The 18,896-nt window shown below is 46.2% G+C and overlaps 1 protein-coding gene across 1 annotated transcript in view; it reads left to right on the forward strand.

Moving 5' to 3' along the window:
- Positions 1–260: 260 nt before the first annotated feature.
- Positions 261–18,896, forward strand: part of LOC146209514 (uncharacterized) — a 425,568-nt gene continuing 406,932 nt past the window's right edge. Inside the window, exons 1-2 of the mRNA XM_084600943.1 lie at positions 261–398; positions 8,567–9,369. Coding sequence (XP_084457069.1) covers positions 8,602–9,369 — 768 coding nt within the window. The 5' untranslated portion in view covers positions 261–398; positions 8,567–8,601. The remainder of the gene's footprint in view (positions 399–8,566; positions 9,370–18,896) is intronic.

Genomic DNA, 18,896 nt, shown 5'->3' on the forward strand with positions numbered 1-18,896 from the left:
TCATGTGACCGTTCTGGCTGTGTGTGTATATATATATATATATATATATATATATATATATATATATATATATATATATATTTGGTGGCTAATCAATAAAGAGGGTCATTCTTGGTCAGGATACGACGAGCGTCTGTCTGCTTATCTGACATGGTGTCACAAGTGGGATCAAAGCCAACCGCGATGTAGCGCCGCTGCAGCCCCGTCAACCGGCGACCGACCAGCAACCGCATTCAAGCGTTCCCGAGGCTAGCGACAAACAACGCTTCGGACTGGCGGGAATCAAGCCTCCGAGGCCTTTCTACTTCCATAACGCCGCGGACTGGCCTCCCTGGGTGGATGAATTTGATGACTACAGGCTCGCGTCCGGACTACACGAGAAGGCAAACGAAGTTCAAGTAAGGACTCTTCTCTATACAATGGGCAGAAAATTGGAGATTATTCGATCGTTAAGCGTCTCAGACAAAGAAGTGAACGCCCTTAGCTTCATAAGTCGAAGCTTCATGCTACTTCGTCCGCACCAAGAATACAGTCTACGAGTGTGTTCGCTTTAACCAACGCAGCCAGCAGCTGGGCGAAACAGTTGGACGAGTTTGCAACCGAGCTTAACAGGCTAGTAGACAGATTGGAATTTAAGGACATGAAGGAACGCCTAATTAGAGACCGGTTCGTAGTCGGTCTACGGGACCATGCGTTGTTCGAAGAACTGCAGAGGGATCCGAATCTCACGCTGAACATTGCTTTGGCCAAAGCGCGTACGAGCGAAACAGTGAAGAAACAGCAAGCTGAGCTAAAAGGGTACGACAAAGTGATTCCCAGACACTTGCGTCGCCGCCGTTAATGTCTAAGAAAATGGCTTGTACAAACACATTTACACGCAGACAGAAGACTGCTAACTACCAAAACAGCTGTAGTTTCTGCGCCGGACCATCTTATCTGAGAAGCAGTTGCCCAGCGCAGCAAGAAAGGTGTAGGTTCTGTCGAAAGTTAGGCCACTTTGAAAAGGCATGCCCAAAAAAGAAACAAGCAGACTGGAATCTCGACGGCGTTTCAGAACCCGATAAGAAATTTCTCGGCAAGGTCGAGCAATCACAGAAAAGCGTCTCTGCGCACTTCGTCAAGGTGCTGATAAATGACCACGACGTTTCCGTGAAAGTGGATACTGGAGCGGAAGTGACAATCGTAGGTGAAAATGTTCCTTTCCTTTCTCGTTCCTTGGACCAAACGGGCAATCTTATCGGCCCAAGCAATGTACACATCCGTACAATCGGAAAGTTTGTCGCTGAAATTGGTTGGAAAGACCCCCCCCCCCCCCAGCCGTTCACACCAAAGTATTTACGTCGTGCACAATTTGCACACGCCCCTGTTCGGACTGCCAGCTATCTAGCTCTAGGAATTGTGCATTTTTTGGATCCGTTGTCGACTGCTGATGGCATGGCACGCAAATATTCCACAGTGTTCCTGGGGACTGGCTCCATAGCTGGGGAACATACAATGCTCCTCGTGCCAAATGCAGTCCCGTATGCTGTGTCTACACCACGAAGGATTCCTATGAAAGCAAAGGTCAAGGAAGAACTCGACAGGCTAGAGCGAGAAGGAATGATAGAGAAGGTCGAAGAGCCGACAGTATGGTGCGCGCCTATTGTCCCCGTGGTGAAGCCGTCTGGAGTGGTTAGAATATGTGTCGACTTCACTCAACTGAACCAGTTTGTAAGAAGGGAGCGCCTTCAGCTGCCAACACTAGATCAAGTCATGGGTAGCTATCAGGAAGCCAAGGTCTTCTCTAAACTGGACGCCAATTTTGGTTTCTACCAAGTACAGCTTTCCAAGGAGTGTCAAAAGCTGACCACTTTCATTTCACCGTTTGGGCGGTACTACTACCGCAGGCTACAATTCGAAATCGCATCGGCACCAGACATTTTTCAAAGGCAGTTCTCGTAACTCCTCGAGGTTCTAAACGGTGTGATGAACTATACGGAATACATTCTGGTGTACGGCAAGAACAAGGCGCAGCACGACAACCGCCTATGTAACGTGCTTGACCGACTGCAAGAGACGGGCCTGGCCCTCAATAAAGAAAAATGTTTCTCTTTTGAGCAGGTGAAATTTCTGGGCATTATTTTTGCTGCCAGTGGTGTGCGCCCAGACCCCGAGAAAGGTAGGGCCATCAAAGAGTTGTCAAAATTACAAAAATAATATTGTACGTTGACAGAGTATAAAAACATTCTTTACAGATATTTCGATATCGCTTTCCTTGCGTAACTTCCTGCTCTCTGAATCTTTCTTCTCTTCACTGTCGTTGTGTCAGAGTTTTAATGTTTCTGTACAAACTCCTTCATGGCCACACTATGTGCCCTCAGTTCTTAGCGTACATCCTACTGCGCGTTCCGCGAAAGAGCATGAGGGAATTCAGACCATTTCAAGTTTCTCCGTCTCTTCATTCCCATTCCCCTCTGGACAGAATGCAGTGGTTATTTAACTATTTTTGTCCTCACCTTGATATATTCCAAAACTCGCTCTGTTCATTTATATTGGATGTCCGTAGCGTTGTATTCTAAATCTAAACTGAATTTATCACATATAACTTCCACTTTCTAGCCTAAGTACTGTATTTAATTTATTTCACGTTTTGCTTTTTCTCCTGTTGAGTGCTGTTTAAAGTATCTTGATCTGCTTTTTATCCGCTTCTTATTTATATTTAAACTTTATTTTCGAATCTTACTGTCCCGCGTTCAATTCTATTTCTTTATTGTATTTCCCTGTATTTATGGTCTTTGTTTTAAGTACGACGCACTTGTTGCGCCTCGCATGATTGTTTATTTTATGTATATTTCTAATACTAAAATCAATGTCAGTTATTTGTTTTTTTTTCTCGATCTCTTGCTTTTTTTATGATGGGCTCTACAATTCTCTGACTGTGTATATGAGATGCTACTTATTGATTTCTTTCTTTCCGTGACACCTTTCACCTAAATTTCATGGGTTATTTGTTTCTTCTTTCGTGTTCTATCTGTGCGTGTAAAACTTGTATGTGCATTTCCATTTTTTGGTGCTGCAGCACGAAGACCACATGCTTGTTCCTGCGCACATTAATGATTGATTGATTGACTATTATTCTTATTACTATTACCACCGAAAGGCGTTGACAATCAAAAATGTAAGCTGTTATTTATCGCAATTATTTTTGCATAGTTCTCGTCGAGACGAACAGCTCAGTACAACCCGCATGTGTCTACGACCAGGGATCTGCCAGATACGAAACCACCTGCGAACCCGAATTTTGACATTTTTGGACCTGCAAAGATCGATAGTGCGAAGCCCCCATAGTAGAGAAAGCATTGCAATTTTACGCGTATGAACCTACCTAATCGTTAAACGTCACTCCGGTCTCTCGAACACCATCCATTGGGTTACGAGGTTCGCTTAATAACATATCTGTATTAATATCTAAATTTGAGCACACCATCGATCACCTCGCCGGGGTGGCGCAGTGGTTATGGTACTCAATTACTGTACCCATAGATGTGGAATCAAACCCCGGCTTCGGCGGCCGCTTTTCGATGCAGGCGAAAAGCTATAGCGACCCGTGTGCTGTGCAATGTCAGTGCATGTTAAATAACCCCAGATGGTCGAAATTTTGGACTCATCTACTACGGCTTCTCTCATATCCCGAGTTGTTGTGGAAAGTAAAACCCCATAAACTAAACCAAATCACCACCGACCAGCGTCCGATCCCGGAGCATTAGCTGTCCAAAGCGGTTACGCACTGAGGGGTAGGCACGTTTGAATTTTACTCCTAGGTTTCAAATTCGGGTATTAATATTTGCAGCACGTAACCGCGATTCCTGTATCACCCCTGTCCTCCTGCTGCTACTAACTCATCCGCCATCATCATATTATTATTCATATAGACCTTATGAAAAATTGCTGCCATCTATCGGCCGCCGCGCGCGTTTCCGCCATGTTCAAGGGTTGCCGCATTGAAGAGCGGCAAGCGGCATAGGGGGTCACGCAGCCGGCTGCGTTAACGCTCGTTGTTGCCTATAATATCGACATACTGATGTGCCCCTTGTTTTTCTCAAAATTAGAATAAGAGCATAGAAGAAAAGAAGCAGCAAGTTACATCCCTTGAGCTTTTTTTTTTTCTTGAGGCTTGTGTTAATTTTCACCCGTGTGGTTGTCGCGCTAGGCGCACTTTCGATCAACTGCGCGCCTGAATTGCAAAATATGTTATTTAGCTTGCATTGGAAGATTGCAAATCAGTACCCGGTGCAAAGGCAGACGAAATATATCGCCCACGGTATGTTACGTTTGCCTGTAGACGGACTGCGCATCGTTTTTTTGCATAAAAGATGTCCAAGAGTGTTGTTCTTGATTTCCTTTCCTTGTTGCACTAATTCTTCTCAGCTTTTAAGGTTTTATGCATGCAAGCTGTCAACAGATTTCGCCCATATGTATACGTCCAAGTATCCAGATAGAACAGGTTTCGGCACTTCTAAGGCGCCAGACCGCTCTCTTAAATTCCAGCGCGAATATTCTAATGTCTTCACGCATTCGATTCATCGATGAATTGAACACAGTCGACAACGTCCAGGCTTCAGTTGCTGAGATGCGTCTCCAGAACACGACTTTCAAAAGGACTCAGAGTATATACGTGGCAGCAACTGCCCCTACCGTTTAGCTGCTCTCGTCTACCACGCGTTCGCATGATTGTTGTTGCTATAGTGATGGCGATCACCGCGCTGTTAACTTTTTTCTATTAGTGCGAGATTTTTTTTCCGCGAGTTGCGTGCATCGAAAAGGAGTTACGCTTTAGTCTTGACCACGCCAGTTTTCTTTTCTCCCATCCTATCACTGAGTAATGCAGTTTCTTCGCTTAACCTTCATGGTGCGCCATGAAAACAGTGTAATGAGGTAGGGATTGAAACTGTCAACCATTTGACACCACCTGCAGAGCAATATCGTTTGTAGCGAGCCTTACCGCGCTTAGCAGTGAGGTTTGCTACTGAAGCTATCGCAGTAGAAGCAAGAATGAGCGCACACATGTCTTCCAAATTTATTGTGTCTAAAAGTACCCAGCCCTATACATGTATGCATCACATTTTCTGTGTGCTCATTGCTTGGTACATTCTACTACTTCGCTGAATTTCCACTGGAAAATAACGTTTGTTGCTTTGCAATACGACACAAAACAAAACCCCATGCATCACAGTTGCACACTGAAAACATTTGTGTTCTTTCAGGGGTAAACTGACTGGACGCCCCATAAATTTGGACTTTCCAAAAATTCCATGAGAACGCAGTGCGATCAGTTTTTTATTCAATATCTTCACAAGCAGAGAAAGCCATTTGTCCTCGTTGCCCCCCCCCCCGTCCCCCGCTGTCTCACTACTGAGCTCATCCCTGACATGGACAACAAAAAGGAATTGAAATATTTCAAATTCCGTCAAGAATTACGGAAAGAAAAAGAAAATATGTGGTATTGAAGAGGAGAAAGACTTTGCTGCCAAAACCGCGCATATCACAAAGCACTGCTCGAATACGTGTCCACGAAGAAGCTTGACATTGTGAATGGATATAGGGCAGACCTCTGCTGTATGACTTCGCCGGCAGCAGTATCTGTTATATATTGATTTTCACAAAATAGAACCACGATGTGACGGCAACAGGAGCTACATATCAGGAGGATCACCGCACACGGAATCACGTCGTTGACCTGCCCCATTTCGCCGGGAGATTCACGCGGTTGTGGTTTTTAGCCAGTAACATATAGAATATGGGATCTGCTATATGGTTGATAACACGCTAACGAAATATATCAGCTGCTAAACGGTCAGACAGAGGATGGGAACAGAACTGCGCGCGCCTCACTGGGAACTGTGAAGGTCCATCAGAGAACTTTGTTTATTAGGCATCAGTCCTATATTAAAAAAATAAACCATAAACATTAAGCTCTTTCGTGCACGCGTAATGACATCGCAGACATGTTTTACACCCGGGAGCAATATCAATATATTTTGCATTTTCATGAGCGCGTATTTAAGTAGCGTATCGAGGAATGCCCCGGAGCAACAACGACGATTTTATCATTTGTAGCTGCGCTGTTACCACCGTTCGCAAGAAGTTTTGGTAGTGCAATATCGCTTCACAAATTAAAATTGGAATGTAGGCAGCGTGTACAAGTCAATCGTCTATTATTCCGTTTTTTTTTTGCTTTGAATGCCAACAAATACGCTGAAATCACAGCACAAAGCAGACGCAGCTAACGCGACGGCAGCAGCCGTAAGCGTAGCCGACGCACTCAATCCTTGAACATGGCCTCGCGTAGCGCGGTTCGCTAATGGTCTGATAGATGACAGCAATTTTGCATAAGGTCTATTGTGATTGTACGTTAAGTGCTTTCACCCAGTTTTGATTTTTTTGCCCCTTAACGCTTCTTAGAGTGAACAATGAAGCCGGAAGCGTCGATACGATTTGCCATATGTGGGTACGTCGATGTACGGACCTACGTTTAATTTACTCCTCAATATACCGGCTTAAATTTAGATCCTCAATGCTAAATCGTTTAAGCGAAAGTATGTGCTGCGACACTTCGTATTCGTATAGCTAAGACGGCCAAGATTATTTTTAAAGTGTATTTCGATGGAAGCGCGCTCGCCATAGTCGATTTCAGTCACGTACGAGTATTAATAGGCCGACGCTTATCGCTCATTAATTGCATCGCACTGCATGCGCGTCCTGTGGTAATCGTTTGTTTGAAGCCACTGTTGTTAAAACTGATACACTTGGTGGTAAACAAATTCGCTAAAACTTTTGGAATTCTCTTCAACTAGAGCAGCAGGAATCGCCCCGGGAGTAGCCACGGAAAAACCTAGACTATCGCCAAATAGAATACAAAAAATAGCAACCATTGCCTATGCATGATATATAATAGGTCGCTTTGATTATTTCTAATCTCCCGGTCGGCGCTGAGCTAGTTATTACTGAAGGTGGACCGGCGACCGGCGGCAAGCTTGAAATTTGACGCCATCGACCGATCGTCGGACTCATATAAAATTGTCCCAGTATACATGTGGATCGATTAAATGCTAGCTTAAACCAATGAAGATCTAGTGCGAACGAACACGGTGTATCCCAAGCAACATCAACAATAGCTAGGTAAGGTTAACGCACACACGGCGTAAACCACCACTGCATAACTATACATAATCAGACATAAGATTTCCGAAGCATTGAAAAAAAAAAAAGGTAACTTAAAGCATCGATAATAGCAGCACAGTTAACGAATCCAAATAAATATATCAGCCTGCCAACCACCAAAGCACTAATGTGGTTTCCCACAAAATACTTCCACCCACATGCTAATTTGTATCTAATATTGGCCACTAGCCGCAATAGACGAGACAATGTTGCAAAAGTGCATGCCAATGCATCTGACTTTGTCGGGACGTGGTAACAGAACTGGCAGTATTGTCCAGCAAATGCATATATTGACCAACGTCAGTGGAGCAACGGCTAACGTTCGATATAGCCATCCTTATTAATGGCAACGCCAATACCGGTGATAAGTAAGGTATGCTAATGTAGATCTGACTTTGGCGGTCAATTGTAACAGAGCTGACAATGTCCGAATTATGTCATAGATTGCCCAACGTCGATGGAGTGAGGGCTAACGCTGTCCGTTATGCCATCCTTATCAAATGGCAACGCCAAAACCGGCGATACAGCAGGTATCAGGACCCATCTTATCCATCCTCATAAAATGGCACCACCGATATTGTGAAAGTACCGTTTATGACGGGCCAATGTTGTTATCATTATAAATAGTCATAACCAATAATGATTGCCTATGGAATCTTCAGGGCCAGTGTTAGACGCGTTATAGAATGGCGCAACCAATACCAACAGTAGGATGGCAGCGCAGGGCCTATATGGGGCTGATTTTTATCATCTCACGGACAATATGTGCCCATGCTCTTGTGCTGCTTGGGTGCTAACATTACGACACAAAGTAAGCAATAGATGCACACGAATATAACGACTGGCACCGCTATGTAATGCTCCAGCCGGATGACAAAGCCTGGATGTGGACCCCTGTCTTCCGCCCAGGCATAGCAGAAAAACTTAACCGCTACTTTAGACCTTACACAGTGTTGCCTCGCATATATGATGTTACATACGAGGTTGTTCTAGACGAAGCTGTACCAAGTTCTAGTCTTCAGCGCTCGTCTGACGTAGTGCAAGTAGTTTGCATAAAGCCGTATTTCAACGGCTGAAGGTCGTACTTCAACTCCGGAACATGTCTTTGTTGGAGCATGAATTTTTCTGCAAGACGGAAATAATCCCACCTGATGGTTTAGGTGGCGCATGAGACGAAGTTGGTGACTCTCGCGCGCTTCTTCTTTCAGCTCGGACTTGCGGTAGACCAGCTGTTGACTCCGTGTCTCTGCTCTATTAACTTCTCACGTAAATCCCTGTCTTCATAAAAAAACGGGTTAGTCGATGTAGAGCAATCTGGAAGAACATTGCTGGCTTACGCAGTTTTTTACCCTTTTGTGACTCGCAGGTTCAGCCTGGAACTTACTACACCCTCGTTAAGCTATGTCTTCCGAACCCGAGGGCCCTGCAGGCAAGCCCCAACGCTCTTCAAAGTCCGAGAGAGAAGTGTCCAAGCTGTCCTCGAGAAAGAAACGCAGTGCACCTGTCACGGTAACGCCCAAGGATGAATCTCACCAATCACAGCCTCCCGAGGAGGGCTCCAAATGTGGATCTGCGATTAGGAGGCCGCGCAGAATGTCAGCGGGACCTGCCGACATTCGCCGCCGGCGCTCGTTGGCCGGCAGCTTCTCGAACCGTTGCTCAAAGGGCGTGTCCATTAAGGCTGAAAAATATGAGCCTTCAGGCGGCCCTGTTTCGATGCTCGCAAAGCCAAGCGAAGCTGAGAAGGACCAAGCATTGTCTCTTCCCCACAGCCCTGATATTGTGCCACCGCAACAAGCTTGGGACAAAGATTCTACGCACAGGCCCACGCGGCAGGAAGGTGCCGCATTGGCCTCCGGTGCATGTGGTGCTCCCTCGAGTGACGTGGCAAAGGAGGAAAACGTGGTGGACGCGGCGACCTCCACCGAGCCTCCTCGCGCTCCTGGAGTGACGTCTACCGTAGACAACTTGGTCAAGGATAACCTGGTGATTTGCCCGCAGAGCACGGTGGCCCCTCCAGACGATATGAAGGTTGCCGTGCCATTTCAGAAAATTTCGCCTGCACACCAGCCAGGTACTCGGACCAAGGGAGCCGAGGGGAAACCAAGGAAGAACGCCAAGCTGAGCCCTACTATGCTTCGCTTGCAAAACTTGGACATGAAGGACATTGTGAGTTGTTTGTTTGATATTTCTTTTCGATGTATCATACACGAGGTGTGGTAGAAAAGGATTCACGTCTGCTTCCAAGTAGGCAACGTCGAAATAAAATGATATTGAAATAGATTTGATCGTCGCAAGATCGTTTCACCGCTATCTCCAATACTTTCCTGAGCTGGGATTTTCTTTAAATACCGCTGTATACCACCGTTAATGTAAGCTGTGGTCATTCGCACACTAACATATCGGTATTGTTCCGTTAATACAACAAATTGTAAATAGCGCTTGATCATTTCCACTACTTTCAATAACAGAAATGTCTGTTGGCTATCAAGGTTGCTCTAAGTTTGTCTGCTGGCTACCACTGACTTACATTGAATGAATACCTTCAACTTACCACCTACGACATTGAGAATCCTATTACCATGTAAAGCTTATGCAGCAGCCTTTTAAGTCAGTATGTAACCTGCACAAGTCTGAAATTATCCTGCTAGAATCCGTCGATAACACGATTTGAGCTGTATGTGAGGACTCTATTACATGGCAGGGTTATTGAAAACTACAGAAAAGAAGATATATATTGCGCACTAATTTCTTCAGTGATTTTGTAAGCACTGAGAAAGCAATATTTGTCACTCGGCGGCGGCGCCTCGTCAGGCGCATGTCAAACGCTTTTTGCCTCATATACCTTCGAAGAATGGTCGTCCTGGAACCTCTCTTCATTATGGCACCGCCGTGGTGGTACAGTGGTTAGGTTGCTCGACTGCAGTGTCCGGAGATGCGGAATCGAATCCATGCTGCGGCGACCGATTTTTCAGTACATGCGAATATCAAGACGCCCATGCCCAGTGCAATATCAGTGCACGTTAGTCAATCCGAGGTGGTCGAAATTTCCTACACCCTGCCTTACGATACCTCTCATCATAGCCTGAATTCCATTAGGACGTTGAATCCCACAAAACCAAACCAACCTATCTGCCTTACTTCTTATGTGGAAAGATTAATAGAGACGATGGCATGACAGGCTGTCTGAGTTTCTAGAAAGCAAATATGTTTTTGAAGCCACGATGTTCGGGTTCAGCCCACACAAGTCCGCACAGGATGATCTGCTTCACCTAGACCGGAAATTCTTAAGTCGATCGAATATCCCCTCAGTGAAAGGTACTACTCGCTTGAGAATTGAAAGGGGCCTTCGACAAAGTCACCAACGAAATTACCCTAACGCATATTTCCCAAACAGATTTCGGCCAAAACACCTTTAACAATATTACGCAATTTCTCACTGACCGAGAATCATACATCCGGATTCAGGACCCCGACCACGGCCCATACGAACTAGGCACGCGAGGGACCCCGCAAGGAGCGGCCATCTCGCCACTCCTATTTAATATAGCTGTGATGAAACTTCCCGCTCAGCTGGCGATGGCCGACGGTGTCCAGCACGCGCTGTATGGCGACATCACCATCTTGGTTAAACACGACTTGGTAGGAGAAATGGAGGCCAACCTACAGCAAGCGTTGGTCATTGTAGACAACTACGCCCGTCGTTTTGGCCTGAAATGCTCCCCGTCCAAGTCGGAGTTAGTGCACATAAGACCTTCATCAACGCGCACCACCAAAATTGACCTCACCCTTACAGTGTACCCATACCGGAACACGACGAGATCCGAGCACTGGGCCTCATTATTCACAATGATCGTAGAGCTGAAACAACAGTGGCCAAATTGCGTAAGAGGGGGGACCAAGTGGGCCGCATGCACCGGGTTTCGAAGAAGCGCGGGGGGTTACGATATAAAGACGCCTTGCGGCTGGCACATGCATTTGTAACCAGTGGAGTCTTATACTCGGCTCCATACCTTCGCCGGATCGAATTTGTCGAGAATGCATTAAAAGTAATTCTCCGTAAAATATACAAGCATGCCATTTACCTCCCGGGCAACACTTCCAACGAGCGCCTACTTGACTTAGGGATGGAGAACACCTTTAATGAACTGCGACAGACACATTGATGAACCAATACAAGAGAATATCTAATACTCTGTCGGGTCGCCGTCCCGGCTAAACATCCACCACTCAATACATTCGGAAGAGCACGTCCATATCTCTACATAGTGGAGATATACTTTCCCCGTACGACCTCTTCAGGCCAACATGACACTAGAGGGCCATAGTTGCAGACGTCTCGCGCCGGCGTAAGCCTTGACTCGCCACTACAAGCAAAAAGGCAAAAACATGGAGTCTCCTACGTGGATGCCTCAGGCCGCACCATTGGGGTTGGTACACGGCCACAGTCGTTCGTCATTATACTATAATAAATGGACTCACTTTTCGTGCACACAACATAACACACGCGGAAGAGGTTACAGCGCGCTAGCCGCCGCAAAATCGGCACTCCCGGGTCGTCCTGACCGACTCGAGGGGAGCCTGCAGCAATATCTTGCAAGGGTACATATCGTACTTCGCCAGCAAAATTTTACAAAACAGCGATTATTTCGGTGCACCCGCGCATGGAAACATTATCTGGACTCCGGATCACACTGGCCTCAAGGGAGACGAAACGGCTGAGGCCGACGCCCGCGCACTAGCCTCGTCTCCCACCGATGCCAACTCCAAACCCAATCCCTACACTTTCAAAAAAAAAATTCTATCAATCCAGTCATGCAGTCTATCCTAAGCCCTGCAAGGGCATCACAAAGGCGGAGAAGTGCATTCACCTTCGCCTTTACACCAACACTATACTGTGACCGGTAGTATTAACCTACATTGACCCCGCTAACACATGGAAATTCCCGGACTGTGAAGGAAAGGTCTCGGACATTTACAATTTCCGCATGATGTGAGAATGTCGGAAAACCCCCAATCTACACCCCCCCTCCCTACCCAACACTTTCCGAGAGGAATGAGAGGCGGCCCTGCTCGGATTCTCAGACCTAACGGCGCAACGACCCTTGATCGAGCGGGCTCGAGCCGCGGCCGATGCCAAAGGGCTCTCATAAGAGGGAGACCACCTGGTAATAGTAAGGGGCGGGCCCCTTATGGACTGCTTCCGTGCCTTCCCTGTATATACCTATATAAAAAAGAATAAATATTTTTCATCATCAGCATCAACTCTTCATTATATGCATCTGTCTTCTATATCAAAATGAATGCAAAGTATAAATACGAGATCTGCTAGAAAAGTGTCCGGCCATTGGCCGAATAAAACATGTGGTAAAGCAAGGCGCCCGTGTGCTGTGCGATGTCAGTGTACGTTAAAGACCCCGGGTGGTTGAAATTTTCAGTCATCCATTACGGCGTCTCTCATGGCCTGAGTTCCTTTGGGACGTTAAACCCCACAAACCAAACCGAACCTAACTGGAGCGTTGGAGACTTAATCACTCTCAAAGAAGTCTCCTTGGGGCTGCACGCACTTCTCCCAGCGGTGCCGCCATTGTTGGAAGCATTCCGAGAAGGCCTCTTTCAGAATGGAGTTTAGCTCAGCTGTTGCTGCAGCCATAATGTCCTCTTTTGTTTGAAATCGCGCTATAGCCTGCTAATTTTGGGAAGCAGCCAGAAGTCTCAGGGGGCGATATCACGAGAGTAAGGAGCCTGTTGAAACACAGGAGTTTGGTTTCTGGCGAAAAAGAGTCTAAACTAAGTGCGAGGAATGTGTGGGAGCATTGTCGTGATGGATGAGCAAATTTCGTGTTGGCCACAAGTCCGGGCTCTTGCGCCGCACAGCACCACGTAGACGACGGAGGACAGCCCTCTAGTACTTTGTAGCGATCGTTTTACCCTGTGGAGCGTACTCGTGGTATACTGCACCGCGTCAGTAATGAAAACAGTCAGCATCACTTTCAAGTTGATGCGCACTTCGCAGGCCCTCTTCAGTGTTCATCGTGTTCATGAAGTCGAGGTCACTGTTTGAGGAATCTAGCATCTGCTGCGAGACTTGAACACGATGTTACCTTTGCTCCACTGTGCGCAGCTTCGGTACGAATTTCTCCGCAACTCTCTTCATGGCCAAATCTTTGGTGATACTGGAATATGCAGTAAAGTGCTGATGCCCATCTCTGCCGCAATTTCTCGGAGAGTCACACAATGGTCCAACATCACTACAGTGATCACTTCGGCAATGACCTGGTCATGTCGGCATGTTGATGGCCGACCGGAGTGTGGCTCGCTCTTCACTGTAGTGCTGCCGTCTTTAAACCGGGTGTACGACATCCTAATCTGTATGCTGCGACATCGAAAGCTGTCTGAATCTTCTGAATAAATTTTACTTGGATATCGCTCAGGTTCAGACGAAATTTGATGTAGTAGCACTGTTCCAGTGGCTCCGCCATTTCCCTTGCAATAAACAACTGACGAGTGCACTGCACGCTACTTCTCTCAAATTCTGCACCCCAGCGACTGAAGCTATCGGCAGGGGGGAAAACATTCGCGCATGCGCATGAAGGTTCAACATCAGCTCATGCAAGCGCGCTTGTTTTATATGCATCACGTGTTCGCAAAAATAAGTTCGGGTACTCTTCTAAATGATCTAAAAGATATCTTCTAAAGGATATTTTGGCGACACACGTTTGCCATTTTGACATCGGCAAAAAATATTGGCCGTTCTTTATTAGGGGTGAAGGAATGTATACATTTCCTGTATATCTTCTGTACAGTGTCCTGCAACTTGTTCGTACCCCTTTCGAAAAATTATCCCGCCTTAACCAGAGGCTAATTTGCACTGAAACTGCGCGCAAAGCTTGTGCGTTGTTGTCCCCGTCTTTACGAGGTAAGTGTGACCATGGTTCTTACTTCGTTCGGCCACGCATGATAAGAAACCAAACTGTCTGCGCTGAGACTGAGGAGCGAAAAACACCAGCGCAGAGTTTCCAGCAAAAGGCAGCTGTGCCGTCATCTAGCGTCGCTAGAATAAAGCGCTGGGGTTCAAAACCGCCGAGGCAATCGTGGCTCGTTCTGTAATGGTGCTAAATAGCGCCACCGCTGCTTTTCGGGGGAAATTTGGCGTTTGCGTCTTGTGTTCCTCAGTATCGTCTCAGACGGTTCTGGTTTGCCGTCATGCGCGGCCATACCAAGTATGCGCCATGGTCATACTTAAAGAATGGGACAACAACGCTTAAGCTTTCTGTGCAGTTTCAGCGCAAATGAGCCTTCAGTTAAAGTGGGAGAGTTTTATGCTAAGCATATTACTAGAGCTAAGCCTCAGCTCCTCGAGCGCGGCGGTGTCGCCACCATTGACCTTTCATGACCTACCACGTGATGCGTGACGTCACGACAGAGGAGAGACCGGGCTGCATCTCGCGCCGTCGAGCGCGGCGTCGCCACCAAGGAGAACCACATGATGCGTGACGTCACGACAGAGGAGAGACCGAGCTGCATCTCGCGCCGTCGAGCGCGGCGTCGCTACCAAGGAGTACCATGTGATGCGTGACGTCAGAGCAGAGGAGAGATGGGCTGCCGGCTCGCGCGGTCGAGCGCGGCGTCGCTACCAATGCGCTTCCCACTTCTACAGTTAGGTGCGCTGTAGTGAACATTGAGTCAACCTAAAAAGCGTTGACTCACAATGGAGGAAAAGAACTAGGAAACTAACTAGTAAGTATGCTAGTAACAAGGACGGAGAAATAAAGAGCATTAAGTAACAGGTGAAAAACACAGAAGCTAAAAATTGGATAAATTCGACGGAAAAGAAACAGAGTGTGGAATTATACCGAAAGTGTAAAATGCAGATCAGGAAGGAAGATTTCTTTGATAACTCAAGAGGCAGTGCCCTACTTTTTGAAGCTAGATCAGGGTGCCTTGGAACACGCAGCTATAAAAAGAAATTTAACAATGGAGATGACGCATGTGCTGTGTGTGCAAAATCCAGTGAAACAATTGAGCATATTATACTCGAATGTAATGGTATCCATCTGGAAGTAGGTGCAGGCGCAATCACTGTTCCTGAAGCTCTGGGGTTTAGAGATAACAGTGGCCGGGTGAATAAACCGGCGGTGGAAACTGGCAGAAAACGACTGGAAGATTGGTGGCTTAAAAGCAGAGTAGTGACATAATGTTAGTAATGTAGGAACAAAATTTAATACATACAATGATGGTTTAGTTAACCATTCTAAATCAATAATTAAGATATAGGGAGAAAAATGAGCATGATAGCCACTGCTACCACCCCATTTCATAGAGGACGCTCCTATATTCCATCCATCCATCCATGCCGGAGCGGCGGTATTAAGGGGGGTGCGTCTGCTTCTGCTAGGCACACACGGGGTTGCGATGCCTCCTGAAGACAGGGCTGCCCGTTGGAATGAGAAGCGAAAGCTGCGGCGTGCTACAGAGACCGATGAAGAGCGTGAAGAACGTGAAGAACGTCTAGCCAAGCGGCGTGCTCAATATGCGGCTCGACGACAACGTTCTACAACAACTGAAGAACAAAGCGAGAAACTTGTCAGCAATGCTTCCATTAGTGCGGCCAGTGAGTCTGACAATACTTCTACCAGTTCGGAACGCGCCCGGGAAACTTCTGAAGAGCGACGGCAGCGACTTGACTATTCGTCGAATCGGTGAGGTACTGGGTAGTGTCAACCATCGAAACCGTGTAGGGAGACAAACAATTCCCTTACGAGAGTACCCTTCACAAAATTTTCCGATATTGCTTGCCCCGCCGTTCGGTAACACTCCATGTTTTCCGGGTCGTATGATATACCTACCCGGTGCTTGCAATACCGTTCGTTGAAGTGAGGTAGCGTTACGCCGTAATAAATGCTTGAATTATTGTCTCCGTCCAAAATACGATGAAGCTTGAGGTACGTTTCGGAGTCACTATCGAGATGAACCAGGGGTAACTTGTACATTGCAGCCAAGTTGTAAATAGCCGGGTTGTCTGCGTAACACCGCCACCGTTCGTCGGTCATCTTCAGTTTGAACCAATTGTGCATCTGTGTATCGGGTATGTCATTGGTAGCGGTATCGTTTGCAGGCAGTTTCATCTTTCTTCTCATAATGGCATTCTTATAGCGAGGCACGCGCTCGTATGCACTACCTGTCGTTTCCTCGTCTAGGTAACAAAACAAATTGCGTGATTCGGTTTTGAACAGTTTTCGTAAGGACCGCTTTATGGGCTTCGGTGGTGTAATTGAAGGACCACCGTGGCGGTGATATGACTCGAAGGGTATACATGACGTGACCTCACAACCATGCGTAGTGATGGTGAAACGACCGTTGCTGCATGTCAAGCCAGCTAGACATGGGTAGTTTACGGGGAGGCTTTCCCATATGACCGTGTTGCTGCCGAAAAATTCATAATCCTTGATTCCTTTAGCACGTCGATGTTCTAAGAGCTTTTGGTACGCGCACATATTCGCTTAGTGGTAATCGATCAACGTTGGCCCGGGGTTCGTCATGTTCGTTGTGTGTCGGTAACACAGTTATACTACCGTATTTTCGAGATGAACAAGTCATGCTATTGCCGAGTTTAACCAAGGAAAAACATGTATTTCCGAGTTTAACCAAGGAAAAACCGGGCATTTCTAAGCCTAGCCCCCAATATGCTTCGCATCTGACTAGGCTTAACCTTAGCTAAGCCTCAGCATTTTTCAACATGTGGACGATAAAGTTGCAGAACATCGTTGATAATATGCATAATTGGTTCACTGGAAGGGAAAGGTGCAGTGTCGGCCACGCTTGTTTCTGGGGGCATCTGAACCGCGGCGTTAGGGATAGGAGGAAGATGGGAGTGAATGTGGAAAGATAAACATCGGAGCCGTAATGGAGCTCTACGGAGTAATTTCGACCACCTGAGGATCTCTAACATGCAATGACATCGCACAGCATCCTGATGCCTCTTCGTTTCGCCTCCATCTAAACGCAACTACCTATTTCGAACCCGAGTACATCAGTAAGTATTCGCGCATCTTAATCACTGCGCCACAGCGGCAGGGCATAAACATATATGGAGAGGTGTCCGTGTTGACTCAAGGAAATGATATATCTAGTTGAAAACGAAATAATGATTCCAGATTCCCCGTTATAAAGTCCATTAAGTGTTTTATACAAAAACTTTTAGAACGTGAAATACGATTGTTGTTAACTAATTAAGTTAAATCATCGCGGCTTAGTAATCTGCTTGCACGTGCTCTCCAGACAGTGTATATTTATGAAACGCCCCTTGTTTGTATAGCCCCGAGTGGCTCGGAAGATTGGAGCCATTAGTGACCCTAAGAGAATTTTAGCATGACGACGCCACAACCGACCTGGCTGATTGTTGCATTAATGAATGCTCATTGTGCCCTGTAAGTGGTTTTGTGTATTGTGCCGAAGTCAGGCAATAAAGAAATAAAAAAGCCGGGGTGGCGCAGTGGTTATGGCGCTCGACTACTGTTCCCAAGGACGCGGGATCAAATCTCGGCCTCAGCCGCCGCTTTTCGATGGAGGCGAAAAGCAAGGAGCCCGTGTGCTGTGTGATGTCAATGCACGTTAAAGAACCCCAGGTGGTGTAAATTTGCGGAGTCTTCCGCTACGGCGTCTCTCATGGCCTGAGTTGCTTTGGGACGTTAAACCCCACAAACCGCAAACCGCCTTGTTTGTTTACTTTTAATAATACTTTGTATATAAGTCTCAATGGCAGCATGATGCAATACTGAAATCATGATGGACTTGAATGCAAGTAGAATAACTCTAGGAATTGAAAGATTAAAGGCCCTGGAAAGAGAAATTCGATTAGCATTAGCTGTTCCATATTCTGTATCTTCATTCCTGTTAACAATATTCATATTTCAAAGCCCTAATTCCTTTTCTGGGACATCTTCCTTAGCTTGTTTGATTGTAAGAGTACTGGACTTCAAAAGCTACTTTCCACGAATTCATAAAAGTTCAGGCATGTGCAAAGATCTCTTTCTCCACCAAACGATCACTTTCTCGAATGCATTAATTCTAACTGTTTGGTGAAAAGCAATTTTATGTTCAGAATGACGAATCAGTCATCATCATACAATATATAGTTAACAAGAATGTCTTGAACGATATTGCATAAAATAGAAAACACTGGTTCACGCTGAGTCCCAAATGGAGGCCGTAGTCCCATGGAAATGCATTAGTGTGTTTGTTATTGAATATAATGAATTGATGGCGATCGTGAATAGAGCCATATATTTTTCTATAATGTGAACCCACTTCAGCAAATTATCGAATTAGAACAAATCATTTTTGAATTGCGAAAAACATTGCCGAATGCTTTTGAGAAATTGATGCAAATAGCACCTGTTATTTATCGTTACAAGAACCGGGCTTTAGAAGCAGTATAATCTGAGAGCAAGATAACGAATGGCATTCAAGGACACCTCATTGTACTCCAAGCGACAGCAAGCGTTGCAGCTGGCGACAAGAGATACACGGATGAAATTTAATTCCCTAAAATCAGTATACATCATTTTGTCCAACCAGTATTCTCAAAAGTCGTTTGAAGCTTCTCAAGCATAAGTGGCCACATTTAGCACATGAAACAATTAACTACAGGGCTCTGGCAGGCGCATTTGTCCTGCACTTGGCATAGATAGGCT

This window comes from Amblyomma maculatum, chromosome 1 (genome assembly GCF_055883805.1).
Source record: "Amblyomma maculatum isolate TAMU_Amacu chromosome 1, ASM5588380v1, whole genome shotgun sequence".
In the NCBI taxonomy this organism is placed as follows: Eukaryota; Metazoa; Arthropoda; class Arachnida; order Ixodida; family Ixodidae; genus Amblyomma; species Amblyomma maculatum.